General features: G+C 40.5%; 1 protein-coding gene across 1 annotated transcript; it reads right to left on the reverse strand.

Annotated features, from left to right (window-relative positions):
- Positions 1-5,320: 5,320 nt before the first annotated feature.
- Positions 5,321-7,775, reverse strand: LOC136697501 (chemokine XC receptor 1-like). Its single transcript, XM_066672650.1, has 2 exons — positions 7,644-7,775; positions 5,321-7,298 (listed from the first exon to the last, which is right to left on the reverse strand). Exons 1-2 carry the CDS (start codon positions 7,645-7,647, stop codon positions 6,307-6,309), a joined length of 996 nt encoding a protein of 331 aa, XP_066528747.1. The 5' UTR covers positions 7,648-7,775; the 3' UTR covers positions 5,321-6,306.
- Positions 7,776-24,277: the final 16,502 nt, after the last annotated feature.

Here is a 24,277-nt window from a genome sequence, read left to right on the forward strand (position 1 = left end):
CGTGGCGGCTCCGGCCCCCTACCCACCTACAGACGAGGGTGTGAGGCGTACAGCAGGCTCTTCGCACTCCACCCCTGGCTCCGGGTTTGGTGTGGCACTGTCGGCGTGGACTACGTCGACCACTGGGAGTGTTTTTGGGAACGTCCTGCCCTCTACCGCCGGGATGGGCTTCACCCTAGTCGTCTAGGTTCTGCAGTTCTCTCTGGGAACATCGAGGATGTTCTTCGCCAGGCTTGACTAACCCCACCCACCAGCACAAACCAGGCAAGTAGATTACACAACGAACAGGTAAGTGATTTTAAGGATACACTTACAGATAATGGCCATTTGTTTGCCCATAGTAAGGGTATATCTACAAAGCTTGCTCTAAGAAATATAAAAATTTGTTACAGTATCAAGACTGTGTCTGTCCCCTGAATCAAACTTAAACCCAGAAAATATCAAACAGCGTGCCCCAATAACCTAATCACTATTAAACCATCAGAAACAGAGGGTAGTATCATCCCCACAGACCTAAAGTTTGGCCTACTCAATATAAGAGCACTTAACTCTAAAGCAGTCATTATACATGAAATAATAATGGATCAGAAATTTGATGTTTTATGCCTTAGTGAAACGTGGGTCAGAAATGATGAATATTTAGCACTAAATCAAGCCACTCCTACAGGCTATAAATATGTACATAGCCCCAGACTGACGGGCAAAGAGGGTGGATTATGTATAATTTACAAAAATAATTTAATTATTAACCAAAAACATGGTTACAACTGTACTTCCTTCGAAATCATGTACATTAACATAATTAACCCCGCCAAAAATAAGAACACAATCTCCTTATTAAACACTTATAGACCACCAGGGCCCTATTCAGAATTTATAAAAGAATTTGGTGAACTAGCTGCTAATTTAGCAGTGTCCTGTGATAAATTAATAATTGTAGGAGACTTTAACATTCATTTTGAGAAAAGTGATGATCCCCTAAAAAAGGCGTTCACATCAATCATAGATTCTGTTGGTTTCACACAAAATGTATCAGGTCCTACTCATTATTGTAATCACACACTAGACTTGGTTTTGACCCTGGGCACGAACATAAAAAACCTAAATATTCTCCCTCAGTCTTCCACAGTCTCAGACCACTACCTAATTTCATATGAACTGAGTTTAGATGTTAAACAATGTACATGCCCACATTATTATCTAAAGCTAAATTTACTGAAAACATCACTGAATTATTGACCTCAGTCAGTAATCCAGCAGACCCACTGGAGCTGGACAGACTAACGGACTACTTAGATAACACACTTACTTTAGATACTTTAGATAGTGTAGCTATAACTTAAGCGTAAAAAGCTACGACAGAAAAAACTCTCTCCCTGGTATAATGAAGAAACACTCACCCTAAAACAAACCGTAAGGAAATTAGAGCGGAAATGGCGGTCGACTAAACTGGAAGTATTTCACTGTGCCTGGAAAGACCAATATCCAATATAGAAGGGCACTCGTCAATGCACGCTCAGCACATCTGTCCTCACTGATTGAAAATAATAAAGACAATCCTAGAGCACTCTTTAATGTAATCTCTAAACTTACAAACAATCGGGCAGCTACTCATCCACAGATCCCAGCCATTCACACCAGCAATGCTTTTATGGACTTTTTTAACAATAAGATTGAAAATATTAGACAAACAATAAATACCATATTACTAAATCCAGCCTGTCTGTCATCTGGTGTGGATGATATAGAACAAAACATAGAAGAAAGACTAGAGGACTTTGACCCACTACCACAGCTAGAACTGGAGAAAATCATCTACTCATCAAATTGTACGACCTGCACACTTGATGCAATACCAACAAAACTATTTAAATAAGTATTACCAGTCATAATCAATCCCCTTTTAACAATTATAAATTCGTCCCTTAGACTGGGTCACATACCCAAAGCATTTAAACTAGCAGTTATTAAACCCCTGATCAAGAAACCAAATCTTGATCCTAGTGTACTATCCAATTACAGACCCATCTCTAACCTTCCCTTCATATCTAAGATATTAGAAAAAGTTGTGGCCCAACAACTTAGGTCATATTTGCATAAGAATAACATATATGAAAAAATTCAATCTGGTTTTAGGCCACACCATAGCACCGAAACGGGTTTAGTTAAGATAACAAACGACCTTCTTCTCACCTCTGATTGAGACTGCATATCCATGCTAGTTCTACTAGACCTCAGTGCAGCTTTCGATACAATTGATCATACTATTCTGCTAGAAAGATTAAAAAACATGGTTGGAATAACAGGAACAGCCCTATCATGGTTTAAGTCTTACCTCACAAATCGCTATCAGTTTGTAAAAGTAAATAATGTTTCTTCTATTCATACAAAAATGAGATTTGGAGTTCCCCAAGGCTCCATTTTAGGACCTTTACTATTCATATTATACATGCTGCCACTGGGCAAAGTTATTAGCAGGCATGGCATTACCTTCCACAGTTACACAGATGACACACACTTATACATTTCAGCCAAACCAGATGACAAACCTACACTAAAGAAAATGGAGGACTTAATACATAATTTTGACTTCCCTGTTCTCCCTAGCTCATCAGCTAAAAATCTGGGTGTTATAATTGATTCAGATCTATCATTTGATCAGCATATAGGTAACATTACAAAAACAGCTTTCCTACATCTTCAAAACCTCGCTAAGTTAAGAAACTCCTTATCCCTCCCAGATGCGGAAAAATTAGTTCACGCTTTTATTTCATCAAAATTAGATTATTGCAATGCACTTTTATCAGGATGCTCCAGCAGAAACTTGAGTAAACTCCAGTTAATTCAAAATGCTGCAGCCAGGCTCCTCACTAAAACTAGAAAATTTGACCATATCAGCCCAGTCTTATTGGCCCTTCACTGGCTTCCAGTTAAATTCCGTATTGATTACAAAATTCTTTTACTCACGTATAAATCCCTACACGGTCTTGCCCCTGAATACTTGCAAGACCTCATCACACACTATGAACGACCAAGATTACTCAGATCTCAGGGCGCCGGCCTCTTACTAGTACCCAGAATTCATAAGACTTCAGCGGGGGGGAAAGCCTTCTCCTACAAAGCCCCTCAGCTATGGAACAATCTTCCAGCTAGTGTTCGGGACGCAGACACAGTCACTATGTTCAAGTCTAGGCTCAAAACACACTTGTTCAGTTTAGCCTTTGGCAACTAACCTCTGTGTAGTTTAAGGTTGTCATTTCAGGAACTCACGGACATGGAGAATCAGGGTAAACCCGGATGATGTGCTCACAATTAGTCTTGTTTGGAGCGGAAGGATGTCTTTGCCTGAGCTCCTTCTGGTTTCCCTCCTCCCAGTCTGTTACAGTCAGATCCGTTACTACACTAATGAAAATATTCACATGCTCTTATTCTCTGCTGCACTCAACTAAACTAACTGCTTCCCTTTACTGTTTTACTGTTTTCTGAGAAAATGGTGGCCCACTGATGGAAGATTGTTTGCTGGATTCTCCTGCGGCCCAGACCAGACCAGACCAGACCAGCTGCTCACCTTATTATTATTATGTAGCATAATGACACCTCATTGGTGATCATTTAAAATTCAATCTATAGTTTGATCAGAGGAGGATGGGTCCCCTTTGTGAGTCTTGGTTCCTCCCAAGGTTTCTTCCTCCAGCCTCGAGGGAGTTTTTCCTTGCCACTGTCGCCTTCGGCTTGCTCGCATTGGGCTTTGATTTAAATGTTCTGTTCTGAAACTGTGAAGCTGCTTTGTGACAACGTCAGTTGTAAAAGGCGCTATACAAATAAATTTGTTTTGATTTTGATTTGATAAATGTGCATTTTCTTGTATAAAACATAAGATGAAAACTTCATACAATATATATATTTTTTTAAATAAGGATTTCACATAGTTTGCTTGAGGCAGATTTCTCATTATCTGTCTTTATATTTATCTGTCTTTATACACCACTTCAACTGAAAGATCACAGTTCCAGCTTTCATATGTCACCTTAATCATGCAAATATCTTAAAAAATAAAAAAGTTATGAAGCAGAGAATGTGACAGTTACTAGTCTGAAACCACTGGTGGTTTCATGGAGCTAATCAAATTGTCCCTTTTCCCCAACGTCTTTACGTTGTTCACCCCAAGGAAATGAAAGAGATTTTTTGTTTATTGTGCAGTAATTATAGTGCTTGCAAAGATTCTTTATTTCTTCTGCTACTTCTTACTATTTTCCAAGATCAATAACTCAAGATCTGCCTAACCTAGAAAATGTTACATTTTTGGTGTGTAGGTCTTTTAAAACGTGTGTTGGATTTGACTTTGTATTTTTACTTTTTAAGGTATTAAAAACCTCTACCCTGACCAAAGCTCTTCAAGTATTATTCCACCACATAAAACAAAACCTAGCCATAAAGACGTCTGTGTGCATTTCAAACTAAAGCTTCACAGAGACTAAAGATGTATGGTAAAGCAAATCTGTTAATCTTTTTCTTATTTAAAAAAAATAAATGAATAAATAAAAAATCAAAGGAATTTTGCAAGGAAATAAAAATAAGGAAATGCTCCTTTGTTTTCTTGAGCTGTGGCCATTGTGACTCAATGTTCATTCACTGCTGTTAAAAAAAAATAAAGTAGATAAACAATAACAGTTTCCTGCCACTATCGATTTATTTATGGATCTGGTTCTGTCCTGGTTCAAACACACAGCAGCTCTATGAATTGACACAGCTTTGGTTCCGATCAAAACTCATGCAAACTCAGGCCTCTGGATGGCACCAAGGTTCATGGATCCTGAAAGGAACCAGTTAAAGAACCAGAGTTCATGGTCGAAAAAGGCCAACAATAGAGTGGATCTATTTTGTTTTGCAGAATGTCTTTGTGATGTTGCTCGTCGTTGTCACATTTTAATTCAAGTAAAACTCTAGATATTTTTAAAGTTTTCACAAATGTCTCAGCTGTAGATCTCTGTCTCTTACCCAGCATGAATTGTGTGCAGTTGTGGAACTGTTGTGTTGCTTCAGGTATAGGTTTCTCTGTAGTCGTGATGTCAGCAAGAGGGGAACATGCAGTTGAACTTTGCCGGTGTGGAGCAGGACACTTTTTGGGTTCCGAGGGCAGGCAGCCACAGGCAGGATATGTTCAAATCTATTAAACAGCTTTTCAAAATATGCCAAAATATTATGATCTAATGCCAATACAGAAATATAAACATGCAGTCATTTCAGTAGTTGCTCAAACACAGACAACCAAAGTAATACAGTTGGGTTTAATTAACAGTTGTAAATTAAATAATGTACACTTATAAAAACTGGGTTTGATAGAGGCACATTGCAAAACATTATTGTGACAAAAGCATACATTCATAAAACATCCAGATTTTTGTACCTTTTTTACTAAGAACAACTTGAAGGGTTTTGTAAACTCCATTAACATGCAATGTTTCTTAATGAAATAAAGAGCATCAAAAAGAAAAAATACTAGATGTGTTTCTAAGGAGAATTACATCTCAAGTACTTCACTATATCTTCAAAAGAAAATCAACTATGTTGCCACTATCACCTCTGGCAAAATTGCTCTGTGCATGGGAGAAGTGAGGGAAAATATTACACAGCTTCTCTAGTCAGCTAGATTTATAGCTATAACTTAATTTCACCCATTAGCGTTGTCTATCATAACCACAGACCGCTAATATAGCGATAACTAATATTAGGCTCAGCCTCAGTGTTTTATTTTGATTTTCCAAAATGTACACAATATCTTGTGGTGTGTGTTAATTCACACTAAACACTACATTCAACACAAGTCATTTCTGAGCTAAACATGTAAAATGGCATATATTACAGAAAACATTTAAACTTCTATCTCATGCTCTGGGAGCAGGCATTTTAATTATGAGGGGTCAGGCAACAAGAAGGTTTTGTTCAATAATTATTATATTAATCATATTGATATATGTAATTATGGTAGCTTTTCTTATACCAGTAAAACCAGTGTTTTAACACCTAAAATTATTGGAGAGGGTTGTACTTACAGAGGATATGAGATACTGAATCATTGGATGGGTTTAATTATATGTTTATAATGGAAGACACAACAAAGACACCACCATTAAGGATCTACAGTGTATATTACACATCAAACTGTACACCATAACAATATGACCACCTCATTGTGTTTACACCTACTGCCCATTCTCCAGTGGCATCACTCCAATATTTGAACAGTCAGAGAATTGTATAACTGCTCGTATAGATGTCTCAGTATTATAACACTGAGCACTGAGTCTAAACTGCTGTAATTCGTTGCTGGTCGTGGTCTGTGTCACGTTGCCTTTGGAAAACCTTCTGTAAAATCATCTTCAAATGGTTTCGAAATTTTACATCAACAAAAGCATAAAACACTGGGTTAAGACAGCAGTGGGAAAATGCGAGAAATTTGAAGACATAAAGTGCATAATCAAGATGATCACTAACATTACAATCTAAAAGAGCCTCAATCCCATGACGACTTAATGACTGCAGAAATATGACAACGTTATAAGGAGCCCAGCTAACAAAGAACACAACTACAATGCAGAAGATCAGCTTTATGTTCCTGTGTCTCCTTTGAGCTTGTATCCCGAAGACAGTCTGAAGAATTCGTATGTAGCAAAAACCCATGACAACAAAAGCACTTACAAAGAAAAAGTTCTGTAAATATGTCAAAACAAGTATGCCAGATTCACTGTTTGGTTCACAGCGAAGAAGAGTTGGGTCGTCTAGGTCAGACATGACAGAGCTTTGCATTAATGCTGGTATTGCTGCTGCAGCACTCACCACCCAAGCCAAGACAGGAACAAATGTAAACTTCTGACATGTCTCCCAGTCCGACAGAGGGTACACCACCGCTACATAGCGCTGAATAGTCATCAGCATCAGGAACAATATGCTACTGTAAAATCCAATAAAGAAAACAAAGTTGACACCTTTGCACACTGCGTCTCCAAATATCCAGCCCCAGGTGTAGTCACAGGCCCAAAATGGAAGTCCAAGAGTGAACATCAGGTCAGACACAGCCAAGTTGAGGATGAAGAGGTTGGTAAATGATTTCAGGGACTCGTAGAGGGCAAGGATCACCAGAACCATTACGTTACCAATGAGGCTGAGAATGACCACAATGGTAAAGAATATGGGAATTGCAATAGATCCAACTCTTGCTACATATTCCCGGGAGCAAAAATCTGATTGACCATTTACATAATCAGTATTATATTCATTTGTAGGTGTAGTGATCTGTTCTGTAAAACAAAGAAAATAACTTTTAAACATACTAAGAACAGAGGACTAATCTTAAGTATTTCTTTGCATTACTCAGCCATATTTTTTAAATGTCCCAAAGATATATTTTAGTAGAAAAATAATATATTCTGGTGCTCTGAATGAAAAATATGAAGCTGAGATGGAGCACGATGGTAAATAATATGGAAATAGCATTGGATCCAATTATTGCTACAGTTTCCATTAGACATATTTAATCTGCAAAAAGTCATAAATTCATCAAGTGAAGGAATTTACAAAGTACATTTATTTTAATCATTACTAACTTTAAATAAAAGAAAAAGAGTTTAAAAAGTCGTACATACCCATTTCTTCTTTGCCCAGTAATTGTTTTACTTTGTAAGTGTTAACTGTGGAAAAGAAAAGAGAAAAAAAGTGGTTTTGTTTGAAAAGAAAAGCTCTATTCTGGGATTAAAACGAGTCAGGATATGAGAGCAGTTCAGTGCAGGAGAGATTGGTTCCTAAAAAACAAAAGTGTCCCTTTTACCCAACGTCTTTACGTTGTTCACCCCAAGGAAATGAAAGAGATTTTTTGTTTATTGTGCAGTAATTATAGTGCTTGCAAAGCATCTTTATTTCTTCTTATTATTTTCCAAGATCAATAACCCAACATCTGCCTAATGTAGCATGGGAACATTATTTGGACTATTTCTGCTTAATTGTGGTTATTAATTATGGATCATTATTATTAGTGGTATTAATTTTAGATAATAATAATAATTTATCGTAAATTTATATACCATTATTTGTTGTTGCACCGTCACGTGGCTCAGCGCTGTCAGACAAACAGCCAATCAGAAGAAAGAAGCACTGAGGAATGAGCTGAAAAATGTTAAAGACAACACAAGAAAACAACTTGAGCAAAAAAAACAGGAACTGAAAAGAGAAATAATACGTCTTAAGGAACAACTGCAACAAAGAGACACCACAATAAATAACCTAAAAACACAGATACAAAAACACACTGAGCAGCTGAACAACTTTCACACTTACCCCCAGCTCACCCTCAGCCCCTCACAGCCCAGTGACAGCCAAAATTGTCTACATCACACCTTCATTCAAGTAAAACTCTAGATATTTTTAAAGCTTTCACAAATGTCTCAGCTGTAGATCTCAATCTGTTACCCAGCATGAATTGTGTGCAGTTGTGGAACTGTCGTGTTGCTTCAGGTGTAGGTTTCTCTGTAGTCGTGATGTCAGCAAAAGGGGAACATTCAGTTGAACTTTGGCGGTGTGGAGCAGGATACTTTTTGGGTTCTGAGAGCAGGCAGCCACAGGCAGGATATGGTCAAATCTATTAAACAGCTTCTCAAAATATGCCAAAATATTATGATCTAATGCCAAGACAGAAATATAAACATGCAGTCATTTCAGTTGTTGCTCAAACACAGACAACCAAAGTAATACAGTTGGGTTTAATTAACAGTTGTAAATTAAATCATGTACAGTTATAAAACCTGGGTTTGATAGAGGAACATTGCAAAAAATTATTGTGACAAAAGCATACATTGATAAAACATCCAGATTTTTATACCTTTTTAACAAAAAACAACTTGGCGGTTTTTGTAAACTCCATTAACATGCCAAGTTTCTTAATGAAATAAAGCAAAAATACTAGATATGTTTCTAAGGAGAATTACATCTCAAGTACACCACTATATCTTCAAATGAAAATGAACTATGTTGCCACTATCACCTCTGGCAAAATTGCTCTGTGCATGGGAGAAGTGAGGGAAAATATTACACAGCTTCTCTGGTCAGCTAGATTTATAGCTATAGTTTAATTTCACCCATTAGCGTTGTCTATCATAACCACAGACCGCTAATATAATGATAACTAATATTAGGCTCAGACTCAGTGTTTTATTTTGATTGTCCAAAATGTACACAATATCTTGTTGTGTGTGTAAATTCATAATAAACACTACATTCAACACAAGTCATTTCTGCGCTTAACATGTAAAATGGCATATATTACAGAAAACATTTAAACTTCAATCTCATGCTCTGGGAGCAGGCATTATAATTATGAGGGGTCAGGCAACAAGAAGGTTTTGTTCAATAATTATTATATTAATAATATCGATATATGTAATTGTGGTAGCTTTTCTTATACCAGTAAAACCAGTATTTTAACCCCTGTAGTATGATATGATGAATGTGTATTAATTCCTAATATGAAATTTGATTTTCTGAGAGTTTTGTTTTAAATACCCAAACTTTAGCTTGTTTCAGAGACGTCTCCACACAAGCCAGATGGAATTTCAGATAACAGAGAGCAGGCTCGTAAACCTCTCCAAGGACCCTTTTTTTGACCCCAGGACCCCCAGGGTCAAGAAAAGAATCTTTGCAAAATGCAGAGAGACACACAGACCCACCTTTATTCCATGTCCTCTTACACCTTTTTAAAGACTGTTAACTCTAACAGACTCAAACATCCCAAAGTTCTTACATGGAAAACAAGTTGTATTTGGGCACAACTGTTTGAAATTAATTGCATTTAGACAATCAAACCGGGTGGAATTAATTTACATGGGTTTAAAATCATTTTAGTTTTATATGAATTCATGTAGGCGGCACGGTGGCTCAGCAGGTAGTGTCACACAGCTCCAGGGACCTGGAGGTTGTGGGTTCGATTCCCGCTCCGGGTGACTGTCTGTGAGGAGTTGGTGTGTTCTCCCCGTGTCCGTGTGGGTTTCCTCCAGGTGCTCCGGTTTCCTCCCACAGTCCAAAAACACACATTGGTAGGTGGATTGGCGACTGTGTGTGTCTGTGTTGCCCTGTGAAGGACTGGCACCCCCTCCAGGGTGTATTCCTGCCTTGCACCCAATGATTCCAGGTAGGCTCTGGACCCACGTGACCCTGAACTGGATAAGAGGTTACAGATAATGAATGAATAAATTCATGTAGAACCAAAGTAGCCACATACTATGTGTGTAGTTGGTTAATAATTATGTAGAACATGGTTGTATTAATGATATTACATTGTGTTAGCATCTAATCTTTTATATTGCAAAAGTATGATTCAAAATCTTGACAATTCATTCAAAGGAGATGGTCTTCAAGCCTTTGTCTTGTCCAGGGTCATAAATTCTATGTGATGCCACTACCAAGGTACAGGAAACAGCCAATCAGGAGCAAGAAATGCTCCAATTCTCCCTCATTGAGGACGAATCAGGTATTCGGGGCGGGTTTTCTAAACTCTGGTAAAAGCCAGTAACACACTACACTTAGACCTCACTCTTTTAACACTCCTCTGAGACACACTCTTTGAGAATTTTGGAGAGGAAGACGTTTTTCTGAAGAATGTCTCTCTCCTGCTTCCAGCAGACAATGCTTCTCAGATAGGGTAGTCAGAGACCTCTCCTGCTCTGCAGACGCCTCTGCAGATACAGGCTCTCTCATGGCTCTCTTCAATAGTCTTGGGCCCCTTGTGGTCCAGAAAGAACAGATTTTTTCTATTTTAATTTTTAGCTCTAATAGAAAACTATAGTTAGAAGAGCTATAGTTTAACTCCAGCCAAAAATCAATGCCACATCAAGAGCATTGGAGGAGACCAGACCTCTGACACTCAAAGTGGTGACCAAAGCTTCCGGACCAGAGACGGAAAAGGCCACACGCACCCTCAGAATGACCTTCTGAGCAAAGGCCCAGGAGAGACCTGCATGGGCGTGTCTCTCTCTCACAAGGCGGCAGATCAGTGATGACAGAGAATCCCCACAGAGACATTCAAAACGCCACCAGCTCCGACAGAGGGGTTGCCGTGTCTGAACAGGGAGAGAAAAGGAACGCCCGCGGCTACAACCTACAAGGCCTGCGTCTGCAAGTCTCCAGGAAGTTGTGCCGGAAAGCACAATCAGCGACATGCTCCCTGTCCATCTCCGGATTCATAAGGTCACATGGTCTCATGTCTCATGGCTCATGGGTTAGTACTGAAAGTTTGCTGGGATAAACAATAGTCTTTCTTAGAAATTAGGGTAATTATTATCATAGAGAAGTTCCCTCATATATTAATCTCCCTGTTCCCTCATATATCGCGGTAATCCATTTCATTATATGAATGTATAATCAATATTCATTATTCTATTTTACAATTAATAAACCAGTGTGTGATAAAACCAATCCTTGGTTATTTGTTTGTGTGTGCACCTTTCTTGTATGGAATTATGATTTCTAGTTCAGATTCAATTTCAGAGTCAAGAACCCACGGCGGGTCAATGAGCATAATTCATTAATAATAGTTAATTCTAGCTAATTCTTCTGTATAATATGTGAAGATAGCCTTCTTGTCTAAGCTAAAATTAAGACAGGTAAGGACACTACATATTATTTAATGGCTCTCAAACATGGAGATTAGCAGAATGAATTAAATAATTAATTATTAATAAAATAATAATTAATTATCATTGACTCCTATGTAGTGCTTGGTTCCTCCCAACCTTAATCCACTCTAATTCATAACTACGACCTGTTCCTAAATTAAGCCTCGAATGTGAGCGATGATTGACATTTCACTGTTGTTTTGATTTAATGATTAGTGTGAACACACTTTTCATTAGTGAAATTATTAGGCTGCTGCCATTCGCCTAATTGTGAAGTAATAGTGTGGGTTTATCAGCTGTGCTGCGTCACTGTGATCGCTTGCATGAAAAGCGTATGACACACCCGTGAGAGGTTGACGTAATCACTGCGTGCGAATCTCTGTGTATGTGTTCTGAATCACCCAAAAGTCTGCGAATTCCAGCTTTTGATCGGCAAATTTTGTCAGAGAGATTTTCAGTCAGAGACAGAAAGCAAGCTAAACATTGTTAAAGCAGAGCAAGAGAAGGCACACTCACCGCTATTTAGAAACTGTTGTAGAAAACAATTTTATTACTTTGTGTTTGTTGACAAATATCCTTAAATGATGATTAGTTAAAATTAGCATACTCATTGTGTGAAATCCTGTACCCTATATGCATGTATATGAATGACTAACCAGTATTTACATTATTAATTACTTACACATGTAGTTAAACATTTTTGCTTGATTCTGCACTACTAACTCATATGATAATTACTCCTCAAAACATATTATAAGCTAACTTCACTATATGGCATGATAACTTGATATTTACACACAGTTTTAATTCTTAACGTCTAACCTTGAACAGATGTGCACTCCAGGATTGTAACACACTGACATCATAGTGTTGGGCATGGAGGCGCTGATCTGTAGCTTCTTCTTGTGGCCTTGAAGTGTATTTCTAACTCCCTAAATTTTAGTCTCTAGGGAAAAAGTGCTGAGAAGAGAGGCCCATGGTCAGCCTGACCAGATAATGAATGTCTTCAGGGTCACAACAGGCACCTGAATATTGCACGTGAAGAGCTGAGTACTAACACGTGAAATCATGCATATTAATATACGCTAATCAGCCAGAAACACCTCACCACCAGGCTATACGTCATCATGGGTATAACTTTTTGAGTCAGATGATGGGAGGTCAGAATTTTCACTTGGGAGGGGTATTAGACTGTTCTCAATGTGTGAATTCTCCTGGATCCAGTATTTTGGTAAATAAATACTTTGATTTGCTTTGAACTTCACTCGACTGGTGTCTGCGACTCTCTCGTAACGGACATGCCTCCCCCGAAGAGGGAGAGTGTATTTTGGACCTTTTTGTTATTTTCTCATTAGTTGGTAAATTTTAAATACTTTGAGAATGGTCCAAAGAAACATTTTTATCTTCAAATTGGTGACCCCGACGTGCGGGAGGTCCAGACGGCGGACAACTTTGGACTCCTTTCCACTCGCGGCCGCAATATAATAAGGTGGGTGTGCAGACCCTGTTTTATTCAAATTCTGCATATTGGACATTTTAAATTGGAGTGGTGTGGAGCCCCGAAGGTGGTCCGGAGTGGGGTATTGAGCAAATCAATTTATTTTGAATATGTTTTTATAATTTTTTATTGGTTTATACATTTGGGGTTGCTTGGTTATGGAATAGATGGATGTTGTGCCCATCATGGTATTTTAAATTGAATTTATAATGGTATAGATGGACGTTGGACCCATCTGAGACAGAGTGGTGGCGTCCTCAGCTCGGAACCTGACGAGGTTTCGTGTTAATTGCCTGGTCTAAGGGTAGGCCGTGAGAGTTCGTCTCCTCAGAAGTATATTCATATTCGCGGATGCTGTACCCGCGAGCGGAAGCTGTTCCCGCACATTTATATTTTCGGATGCTGTTCCCGAGTTTGATACTGAGCGGAAGCTGTTCCCGCCAGAGTTTGTGGTGTATTTTAATGAAATTTGACTGTGTATTTTGTGTGTTATTTTTTGGGGCTGTTTGCATGACTGTTGTGTACGTTTGTGCTCGCTAGAGGACAAGAGGAGTGTCTTGCTGTCTATGTGTATGTGTCAGCTGAGTGTGTGTCTCTCTCCCCCTCCCTTTTCCCATCTTCTGTAACTATGTGTGTGTGTTAGCTGAAAGAATTTTTTTGGAAAAAAAAAAAAAAAAAGGGAGAAAGTGGGGGACTGATCAACCACCTTTTCTTCTGCGGTTGCTTTTGAGTGTGGGTGTGTGGAGATTTCTCCATGGGCTGTAAAGAGCCATAAATTTTACGTGAGTGTGTTTAGAGAAAAAGGGGGGAAAGGACATCTCTGTTTTTAAAGTGTCAGAGAGAGAGTGTGTTTAATGAGAACGGAAAATGTCATAAAGAGAGATTTAGAAATTAATAGGGAAAGAAATTTGTAATGGTATAAATTATGAGCTCCGTTCAAGGACAGTTATTTAAAGAATATGAACCTCAATAAAATGAGGGGTTTGTTTATCTATGACAATGAGCCGGAGGACGTTTTAAAACAAAATATATAAAGTTAATTAAATGAGCTTTCTTGTAGACTATACATTAAGAAAATATAGACAATGAGCTCCAGAAAGACGTTTTTAGAGGTTGAGAATAGGTGAAAGGAGAGCAAGGTGTAAAGCTGAGTAATTAATATGATAAATTGGGGAAACTGTAAGGTTTAAGTATGGGAATTAAAGGGAAAATTGTTAATTGAACACTTGCTCTAATTTTGAATATGGTTTCTTTGATATTGTATTTTTTAACTATGGTAGTTTGTCTAAAAATTTATTTTCTGCCACGGTTTGAATTTTTCGTTCATCATAACATATTTTGTAACTTGCTTGCTATTTCTCCAGTTCATAATATTTTGCTTTCACTTGTTATAATATATCTTGTGATTTCACTGTGGCCTGTGGCCTGTTGAGTGTGGCTGGAACCTTGTTTTCGTTTTTAAAATATAGTCGTTGGTTTAATTCTGTGTTGTGAGATACTAGTCCTGCTTTTCTTGCTTTTTCTATTTACTATAAATTGTATTTCGTATATTGGCGTGGTATTTGCTTCTGCCTAACAAGCTTTTTCGGTTCGTGGGTTGGTTGGATACTTAATGTACATTAGGCTTGGCTTGCTTCTAAATTAAATACTGTGTTTGAAGACACGCACTACGTTTCTTATCAGCCTGTGAAATTATTCACAGGGTTGAGGTGGTCCTGCTTTTCTTGGCTGAGCTTGAAAACTTCACTTTAAAACTTTTCTTTTCTTTTTTATATAAACTGAGCCGGAAAGCGCTAACAACACAGATTGTTACATTGAAAACACCAGGTCCGTATACAAAACACAAGGGGGAGGGGGCTACTGCCCCGCCATACAACATAGGCCACGTCCCACCAGCTGACTTCATCCTGCCTGTCTTCAGTGTAGACTCGGGCACAGTGAGTTTACAGAGACAGACACACAAACGCAGACACAGAAGGGAGGGGCTGGGCTCTGTGAGCAGGCAACACACAGAGACACAAACACAAACGCATACACAGAAAATCTTTTTGAATTGCGGAGGCCACTAGAGTCAATTTTAATTGCACACAAATATTAACACCGACTGTTCTGACATTATAGATACCACGGGAAATTATATAGAACAGGATAAGCCGCGCCTTCACCATAAACAAACACTGAAAACACCATTTAAGAACCAAATGCCACGAAAAACTAAACAAAACATTAGGATTAAAGCAGATTTAGAGGGCCATGTCACAACTGATGATGACTCTGACCATGATGACGGACGCACAGCAGATGATGAGGACAGTGCAAACGGACGATGCGGTGATAGACGGATGACGTATCATGGAAAACCTCATATTAGAAGAAAAGAGACAATTGGAATTAAAACAGACTTTAGAATGCGACATGCAAACCTAAGACAAAACAGACATTTTGAGAAGAAGCACTAGACACCGTCACCCGCCTGACAGATATAGGACTGACACTAAGGTCGGCACTATGTTTCCATTAGTGGCCACTAGTACAGGAACATATAAATATGTACCATTAAAAATTAGATAATAAAGACAAGGAGACAGTTAAGTTAGAAAGAGAACTACTAACTGTTCAACTAGCAGAAGCCAGGAAATCTATTAATGATAATAAAAAGCAAACAAGGTCTGACACCATGATGCCTATGACTGCACTACCACAACCAAACATTCAACCACGACAAACATACATGAACACACAAACATATATGCCAACCCAAACAGGGCCACCACAAAACCCACCGTATAATTATGGACTAATTTCATATTTCCCATATCAGCCCTACTCATGGGGCAGGTGGTGGGGTAATGGTAGGTGGAGGGGCAGGGTCCACCACCAGACCGGGGCGTGCCTAAGATGTGGAGCTTTGGATCACTGGGCAGCACAATGGAAGGCACCACTCTTTACTGACACCAGCTACCCACACCAGGTACTACACCCACAGGCGGCACCAAAACCGGAACTATCACATCTTCCTGCTGGCCAATACAGCATGGAGCCGTGGGGTGGACATTGACGGGGCCCAGAGGAGCACCAGGACAGCAGGGCCAGGGCAGAACCCATGCTGTCATTAACTGTGGGGGCCTCCAAAATCACTTTTCTGGCAGACACGGAAGCCACATTGTCAGCCATCAACACAGTATTACCCGCACACCTGATGAGACCTCAACAGGATGAGTCTGTAGACATTTACTGGGCTTTAGTGACTGGACAGACGGACCCGTCACCACGACTCATTGCCTTGTTCCAACAGTGGTCGCCTTGGATTACAGCCATGGCACCCTATGTCCCTCCGCCCGATCCATTCCGTGTCACCCTGTTCTATGATGTAGGGGGAGATTTAACTTATTATGAATTTTTTCAAACAGAATTAGAGGGTACAGTGTGGTCGGTTGACACCACAGGGATTTATGTGGGTCTTGAAGGGGTGGCATCTCCTATTTCACTAACACCACAACAACGTAACTGGTACAAACTGTCTGACACGGCGGCACCACACATTTCACTAACTCTCCATCCAGGACACGAGGCCAAGCAGTTGGGCCCTATGGTAAAAAGAGCAAATGAGGCCACGGATTGGGTCAGGACCCAGCTGCCTGGTGTCATGTTTTCAAAGTCAACATAGACATATCACATCACTGATAACTCACCAATCTTAGTCACATTGCACCATCAATTGCTGCCTAGACACCATGGTTGTGAGGACTCTGATTATCTACAGACGGAGGTATTATTAGTATCACTACCTGACACATTGTGGTCCACAGAACCAGATGATGTAGGATACACTAATCAGTCACCTGTATCTTTTTGTATGAATATTACACAACCAATTTGGATTCCCCAATATAAACAAAAAACCTGAGACTGTGTAAGACATGTTAGCATTTTTAGGACTGACTGGCTACAGCAGATAATAGATTCTTGACTTTGTCGAACGTACACAACCTCTTAGGGACATGGTGAAATCTCTAGGGATGAGAAATTTGTCTGGTAAGCTCAATTGGACGGTGGAGTCAGAACAGGCGTTTATAGATGTTAAACAAGCCTTATCCGTTGCAGTTGACTGACTATTCACTACCTTTTTACATGGATGTTTCTGAAACAGACACTGTGATTAATGGTGTACTGTTTCAGAAAAAGGGGGAAGGTAGAGCAGTAATAATGTATTTAAGTGTCCCATTGGACCTTATAGAGAGGAGACAATCACAGTGCACAAGACATGTAGCAGGACTGACTAAATTAGTTTAGAAAACAGCACATTTGGTAGCAGGATATCCATTGCGCATTCTAACCACACATGGAGTAGTAGCGTACATAAACTCACAGATGTTCACACTCACTACATTGAGACAGAGACGCATTCACAAAGCATTGACTGCACCCAACATCACCTACACACACGAAGGAGTTAATATGGCAGATGGGATGTTGGAAGGTCCACCACATGAATGCGAGGAACAGGTGGAAAGGCAAGGAAAAGTAAGACCAGACTTACAAGCCACACCCATTCCAGGGTCATGGAATTTATGGACGGATGGGTGTGGGTACAGGGCAGATACAGGTGAAGTCAGAGCAGGATACGCAGTAGTTCAGGAAGCGAAGGGGGAAACACATGAGTTTCAGACAGTTATAGCAGACGAAGTGAAACAAAACCCATCGGCGCAGAAGGTAGAAGTGGCACACGTAGGAAAACAACAAACACTGGAAAATCTAAAACAATGGTGGCACCAATACATGTCAGCATTAGTGGTTGATTACATCACTAAATCTCATACATGTAACACTCAGAATGTAGCAAAAGCATTTAAATTAGCTCCAGGAAGGTTTCCATTGCCAGATTCTCATGGACATGAGATTCAAATGGATTACACAGATATGATTGACCCCATTAGGAGATATAGATATCTCCTGGTCGTTGTAGATAGATTCTCGGGGTGGGTAGAGGCATTCCCCACTCTGAGGGAAGATGTAAAATCAGTCTGTAAGTTTCTGATTAATTGTTGGATTTCTAACCATGGGTTTCCTAGAAATTTTTTTTATTTTTTATATTTTTTCAGATAGCGGGAGTCATTTCACAAGTAAAACACTGCAGTGGGTGGAGCAGTCGTTGGGGCTGCGCCATAGCTATGGTTGTGTGTATCATCCTGCCTCACAAGGTCAGGTGGAGAGGATGAATCAAAATTTGAAATCCAAATTAGCAAAGATCAAACTGGCCACGGGCATGAATTGGCTTGATGCCCTTCCAATTGCTTTAATTAGTGTCAGTAGTTCAGTGAACAGAAATACAGGGTTCACTCCTTTTGAATTAGGGAGGGGCATACCTTTTCAAGGCCCCTCCAGCGCGCTTGCGTCCCCCCAGAAACTACCTCAAGCAGAGTACCGACAGCTATATGAAGAACTAAAAGCTGTTTGTAAAGATTTCTCTATACAGGTGCAGGAAAGGAGAGAAGGAGAAGGAACGGAGGAGAAGGATCCAGAAGTGACAGTCTCACCCTGGGTCCTCCTGAAGGTCATCAAGCGGAAGTGGTACGAACCTCGCTGGACAGGACCCTACCAGGGGACAGAGAGAACCAGTTGTGCAGTCCGGCTGAAGGGTAAAGGCTTATAGTGGTACCACCTCACACAGTGCAGAGCCGCACCGACACCTAACATCAAACATTCACTGAAGGAAAACAACACCTCAGAAGAGGCTGATCAAGCAGCCTCAACCAACATAGGGGCAGAATAATCCCCTGAGGCAGGGGCACGACAAGGAAAGTCTATCCTTGCCCCCAGCGCAGATCCCTACCAACGGATGAAGAATACACTTTAACACATACACATATAGGGCTCATTGTAATCTCTTAGTCCAGAGAGTGAGTGGTAGGACAGAGGTGTCCACTCCCAACAGGAGTGGTGTAATTGCCCGCTACCACCACAATCTGCCATCACGCTCTACCTAAGTCACTCGCCAAGCCGGGGGTGACCTAGGCAGACCAATTTAACATTAATTGTTTACCATTTATCTAAATGTATTGACCTGTCAGTTGGACAGGTCAAAAGGGGGAATTGTTGTAGAAAACAATTTTATTACTTTGTGTTTGTTGACAAATATCCTTAAATGATGATTAGTTAAAATTAGCATACTCATTGTGTGAAATCCTGTACCCTATATGCATGTATATGAATGACTAACCAGTATTTACATTATTAATTACTTACACATGTAGTTAAACATTTTTGCTTGATTCTGCACTACTAACTCATATGATAATTACTCCTCAAAACATATTATAAGCTAACTTCACTATATGGCATGATAACTTGATATTTACACACAGTTTTAATTCTTAACGTCTAACCTTGAACAGATGTGCACTCCAGGATTGTAACACACTGACATCATAGTGTTGGGCATGGAGGCGCTGATCTGTAGCTTCTTCTTGTGGCCTTGAAGTGTATTTCTAACTCCCTAAATTTTAGTCTCTAGGGAAAAAGTGCTGAGAAGAGAGGCCCATGGTCAGCCTGACCAGATAATGAATGTCTTCAGGGTCACAACAGGCACCTGAATATTGCACGTGAAGAGCTGAGTACTAACACGTGAAATCATGCATATTAATATACGCTAATCAGCCAGAAACACCTCACCACCAGGCTATACGTCATCATGGGTATAACTTTTTGAGTCAGATGATGGGAGGTCAGAATTTTCACTTGGGAGGGGTATTAGACTGTTCTCAATGTGTGAATTCTCCTGGATCCAGTATTTTGGTAAATAAATACTTTGATTTGCTTTGAACTTCACTCGACTGGTGTCTGCGACTCTCTCGTAACGGACATGCCTCCCCCGAAGAGGGAGAGTGTATTTTGGACCTTTTTGTTATTTTCTCATTAGTTGGTAAATTTTAAATACTTTGAGAATGGTCCAAAGAAACATTTTTATCTTCAAAACCAACAGAGAACCATTCACATTCATAAGGAGCTGCAGAATCCAAAGTCCAAAGGTATCCCTGAGTCACCTTTCCCAGCACCAACAGCCCCTACATCAGCTCCACCACTGGAGGTTAACAGAGTCCTCCCAAACACAGCTGAACATAGGTTCTCTCAGTTTAGCTATGTGCCCTCAGCACAGTACCAGACTCCCTCCTACAGGGACCAAGACAGAATCGCGCAACACATAACACGCTTCGAGCCAAAGCCAGATGGCTCAAATGAAATCTATTCATACCTAAAAGATATAGATTTCTTTTTGCAAAGGTTCCCCGGAGCCATGGTAGATGACAAAATCTACTGGATCAGAATGACATCCAGCAGGGAAGTCAGCAGTTTCATTGAACGGCAACCTGACAAGGTCAGGAAACAATATGATGTGCTCTGTGACGCTTTGGAGAAGGAGTTCTCCAATCAGCTGTCAAAGGCATGACTGATGACAGCACTGCAAGTTAAACAACAAAGGCAGGAGTCACCCCATCAGTATTATCAATGCCTTATACAAGCTTATTTTGGGCCCCGAAATGAACCAGGAATGGAAGAAGAGTTAGATTTCAAAACACTGTTTGTCCTAGATCTCCATCCCAATACTAGTTATTATCTAGGGGTTGCAGCATGTCCACGCACCTTATCTAGCAAACAGCTGCGTGGCTTAGACCAGCAAACTTTAAATCAAAAGCCAGCAATGCCACAAAATTTTACCCATTATACTCAGCCATTTCCCTATGGAGCTAGAGGAAGCCCCTAGGGCTGAATCATGGTATCCAAAACCCGCTTCATCTCACAGGCCTACAGAAAATCAGGAGAATAATAAACCTTTACAATCCAATAGGAGTTCTCCTATCTCCAATCCTCACTGGTCAGGTGAAATCCAACATCACTCAAACCCCTGTGTTAATCAGTTAATGTCAGGGCACCCTCAGAATAAATTCCCAGCCAATAGGCATGAGAATCCAGCACCCAAGGAAAATATGTTGGACCACGAATGGCCAAAAAAAACTCACACACACGCGACAAAACCCTAGACAAAAGCCCCTGTCCTAACTCGACTAATGAGAACAGGGATGAGAACTGGCACCAGTGTGAAAGCTCAGATGATGCGAATGAGTCAGAAGTATCTGGAATTAGCACAGAAATTCCAGTAACCGCTGAACAGGTGTTTTCACACCTGTGTAAAGAGGAGCATCAGACAGCTGACCTCTTCTCAGACACCTCAGGTGAAACTGAGCATGTCCCAAGGACCCCCGCAATTCAGACTTGCACGTCTGACCAATTTAAATCAGGGGGGTGAAAATCAGACTCCTCTTAATGTCATGGTTGTTCAAGGTGATCCACCTGCACCACAGTTCCTGGGCAATTTAACAGAAAATGGGGGTGCTCGTAGATTAAACCTGACCACAGTCCTAGAAAAGAAGCTTAGACAAGAAGCTCTCTTGGACACTGCATCACTGACCAAGGTACAGGAAGCAGCCAATCAGGAGCAAGAGAGGCTCCAATCTTATCCAATCAGTATTAAAGGCGGGTCTTCTAAACTCTGGTTAAAACCAGTGGTGCCAAACTCTGCTCTCTCTGCCTTCTCCCTTCTCTGCCCCTTCTGCTTCTCGACTCTTCAATTCAAGGCTTCAGACACTTGGGGCGTTTTCTTTTTTAGCCTTTTTCAAGGCTAAAGAGGAAAATGACCCTGTTTTTTTAAATGACTCTGCAGGCTATTCTGCAGGCGTCAGACTCATGGCTTACTTAAACAGTCTTGGGCCCCTTAAACGTGGTCCAAATAGACAGAAGTTCTATATTAATTTTGTCCCTAATAGAGAACTATAGTAAACAGGGCTGTAGTTATTCCAGCAAGAATTTGACACCACACTCAGAGCATGAAGGAGACCTCTGACAAAGCTTCTGGACCAGCAATGATGAAGAAGACGGCCACGCACACCCTCAGAATGACCTTCTGAGATGAGGAGAGACCTGCCCAGGAGAGACCGGCAGGGACTGTGTCTCACAAGGCAGCGGATCAGCGATGACGGAGAATCCCCACAGAGAACTTCAGAATGCCACCAGCTCCGACTGAAATGTCGCTGTGTCTGAAAGTCTCAGGAGAAAAAAAACCCCCGCGGCTGCAAACTGCACGGCCTGCATCTGCAACTCTCCAGGAAGTCGTGCCGGCAAGCACCGCACGTCAACGATATAATCCCAACTATCTCCAGCCCTCTCCACGGATACGTAAGGTCACATGGTCTCATTTCTTTCATTGCTCAGGAGGTTGGTGCTGAGTGCTTGCTGGGATAAACATAGACTTTTTTAGAATTTAGGGTAATTATCATAGAGAAGTTCCCTCATAAACTAATCTCCCTGTTCCCTCATTTATCACTGTAATCCATTTCAATATATGAATGAATAATCAATATTCATTATTTGATATTACTTTTAATAAACCAGTGTGTGATAAAACCAATCCTTGGTTATTTGTTTGTGTGTGCACCTTTCTTGTATAGAATTATGACTACAAGTTCAGATTCAATTTCAGAGTCAAGAACCCACGGGTCAATGAGCATAATTCATTAATAATAGTTAATTCTACAAACTGGATTCCAAATAAGTTGGGACACTAAACAAATTGTGAATAAAAACTGAATGCAATGATGTGGACATGGCAAATGTAAATATTTCATTCGTAAAAGAACATGGATGACAGATCAAAAGTTTAATCTGAGTAAATGTAACATTTTAAAGGAAAAATATGTTGATTCAAAATTTCACAGTATCAACAAATCCCAAAAAGTTGGGACAAGTAGCAAAAAGTGGCTGGAAAAAGGAAATGGAGCATATAACGAACAGCTGGAAGACCAATTAACACTAATTAGGTCAATTGACAACATGATTGGGTATAAAAAGAACTTCGCAGAGTGTCAGTGTCTCTCTGAAGCCAAGATGGTAAGAGGATCACCAATTTCACCATTGTTGCGCAGAAACATAGTGCAGCAATTCCAGAATGGTGTTACCCAGCGTAAAATAGCAAAGACTTTTAAGTTATCATCATCAAACGTGCATAACATAATCAAAAGATTCAGAGAATCTGGAACAATTGCTGTGCGTAAGGGTCAAGGCCGCAAAACTCTACTGGATGCTCGTGATCTCCGGGCCCTTAAACGTCACTGCACCTCAAACAGGAATGCCACTGTCAAGGAAATAACAGAATGAGCTCAGGAATACTTCCAGAAAGCATTGTCAGTGAACACAATCCACCGTGCCATCCATCGTTGCCAGCTGAAACTCTACAGTGCAAAGAGGAAGCCATTTCTAAGCAAACTCCACAAGCTCAGACGTTTGCACTGGGCCAGGGGTCTTGTAAAATGAAGTGTGGCAAAATGGAAGACTGTTCTGTGGTAGGATGTGTCACGATTTGAAGTTCTTTATGGAACACTGGGACGCCATGTCATCCGGACCAGAGAGGACAAGGATAACCCAAGTTGTTATCAACGCTCCGTTCAGAGGCCTGCATCACTGATGGTATGGGGTTGCATGAGTTCTTGTGGCATGGGCAGCTTGCATGTCTGGAAAGGCACCATTAATGCAGAGAACTATGTTCACGTTCTAGCGCAAAAGACCCCACCCAATGTTCTCTGCGGCCCCCCCGCGAAGGCCCGCGACCCGATCCGGCCCAAAGACGCCACCGTGGGTCTCTTGACCGGCCGAGGACACGCTCCAGGGCGTCGGACGTGAGAAAAAAACCAAAGCAAAGGGTCCGCGGGGCACGGGCGGGCCCCACGTCCCCTCCGCTCTGCCGTTGCCCTCTTAAGAGGAGGAGCAACTCTGGACTAAGTAGCCATGTGGTGGGCTCTCAGTGGCCAAGGCAGACACCAATAGAACTGGGGCATTTTGAATTCGTAAACACTCCAACATGTGCTTTTTAGTGCATGTATAAACATTGTATGTTTTCAGTAGTATTAGTGTGAGCTTTGTCAATGGTAAAATACTATACATTTATTGAGCGACACGAGAAACGTTAATACATTTTAACTGGTTTATTTACAAGCTTATAAAAGTACTTTATGTTTTCCAAGTTTGTGAAAACGTTCGCAACAATTGCATATAAATAAAAAGGGCTCAT

Source organism: Hoplias malabaricus, chromosome 5 (assembly GCF_029633855.1).
Source record: "Hoplias malabaricus isolate fHopMal1 chromosome 5, fHopMal1.hap1, whole genome shotgun sequence".
Lineage (NCBI taxonomy): Eukaryota > Metazoa > Chordata > Actinopteri > Characiformes > Erythrinidae > Hoplias > Hoplias malabaricus.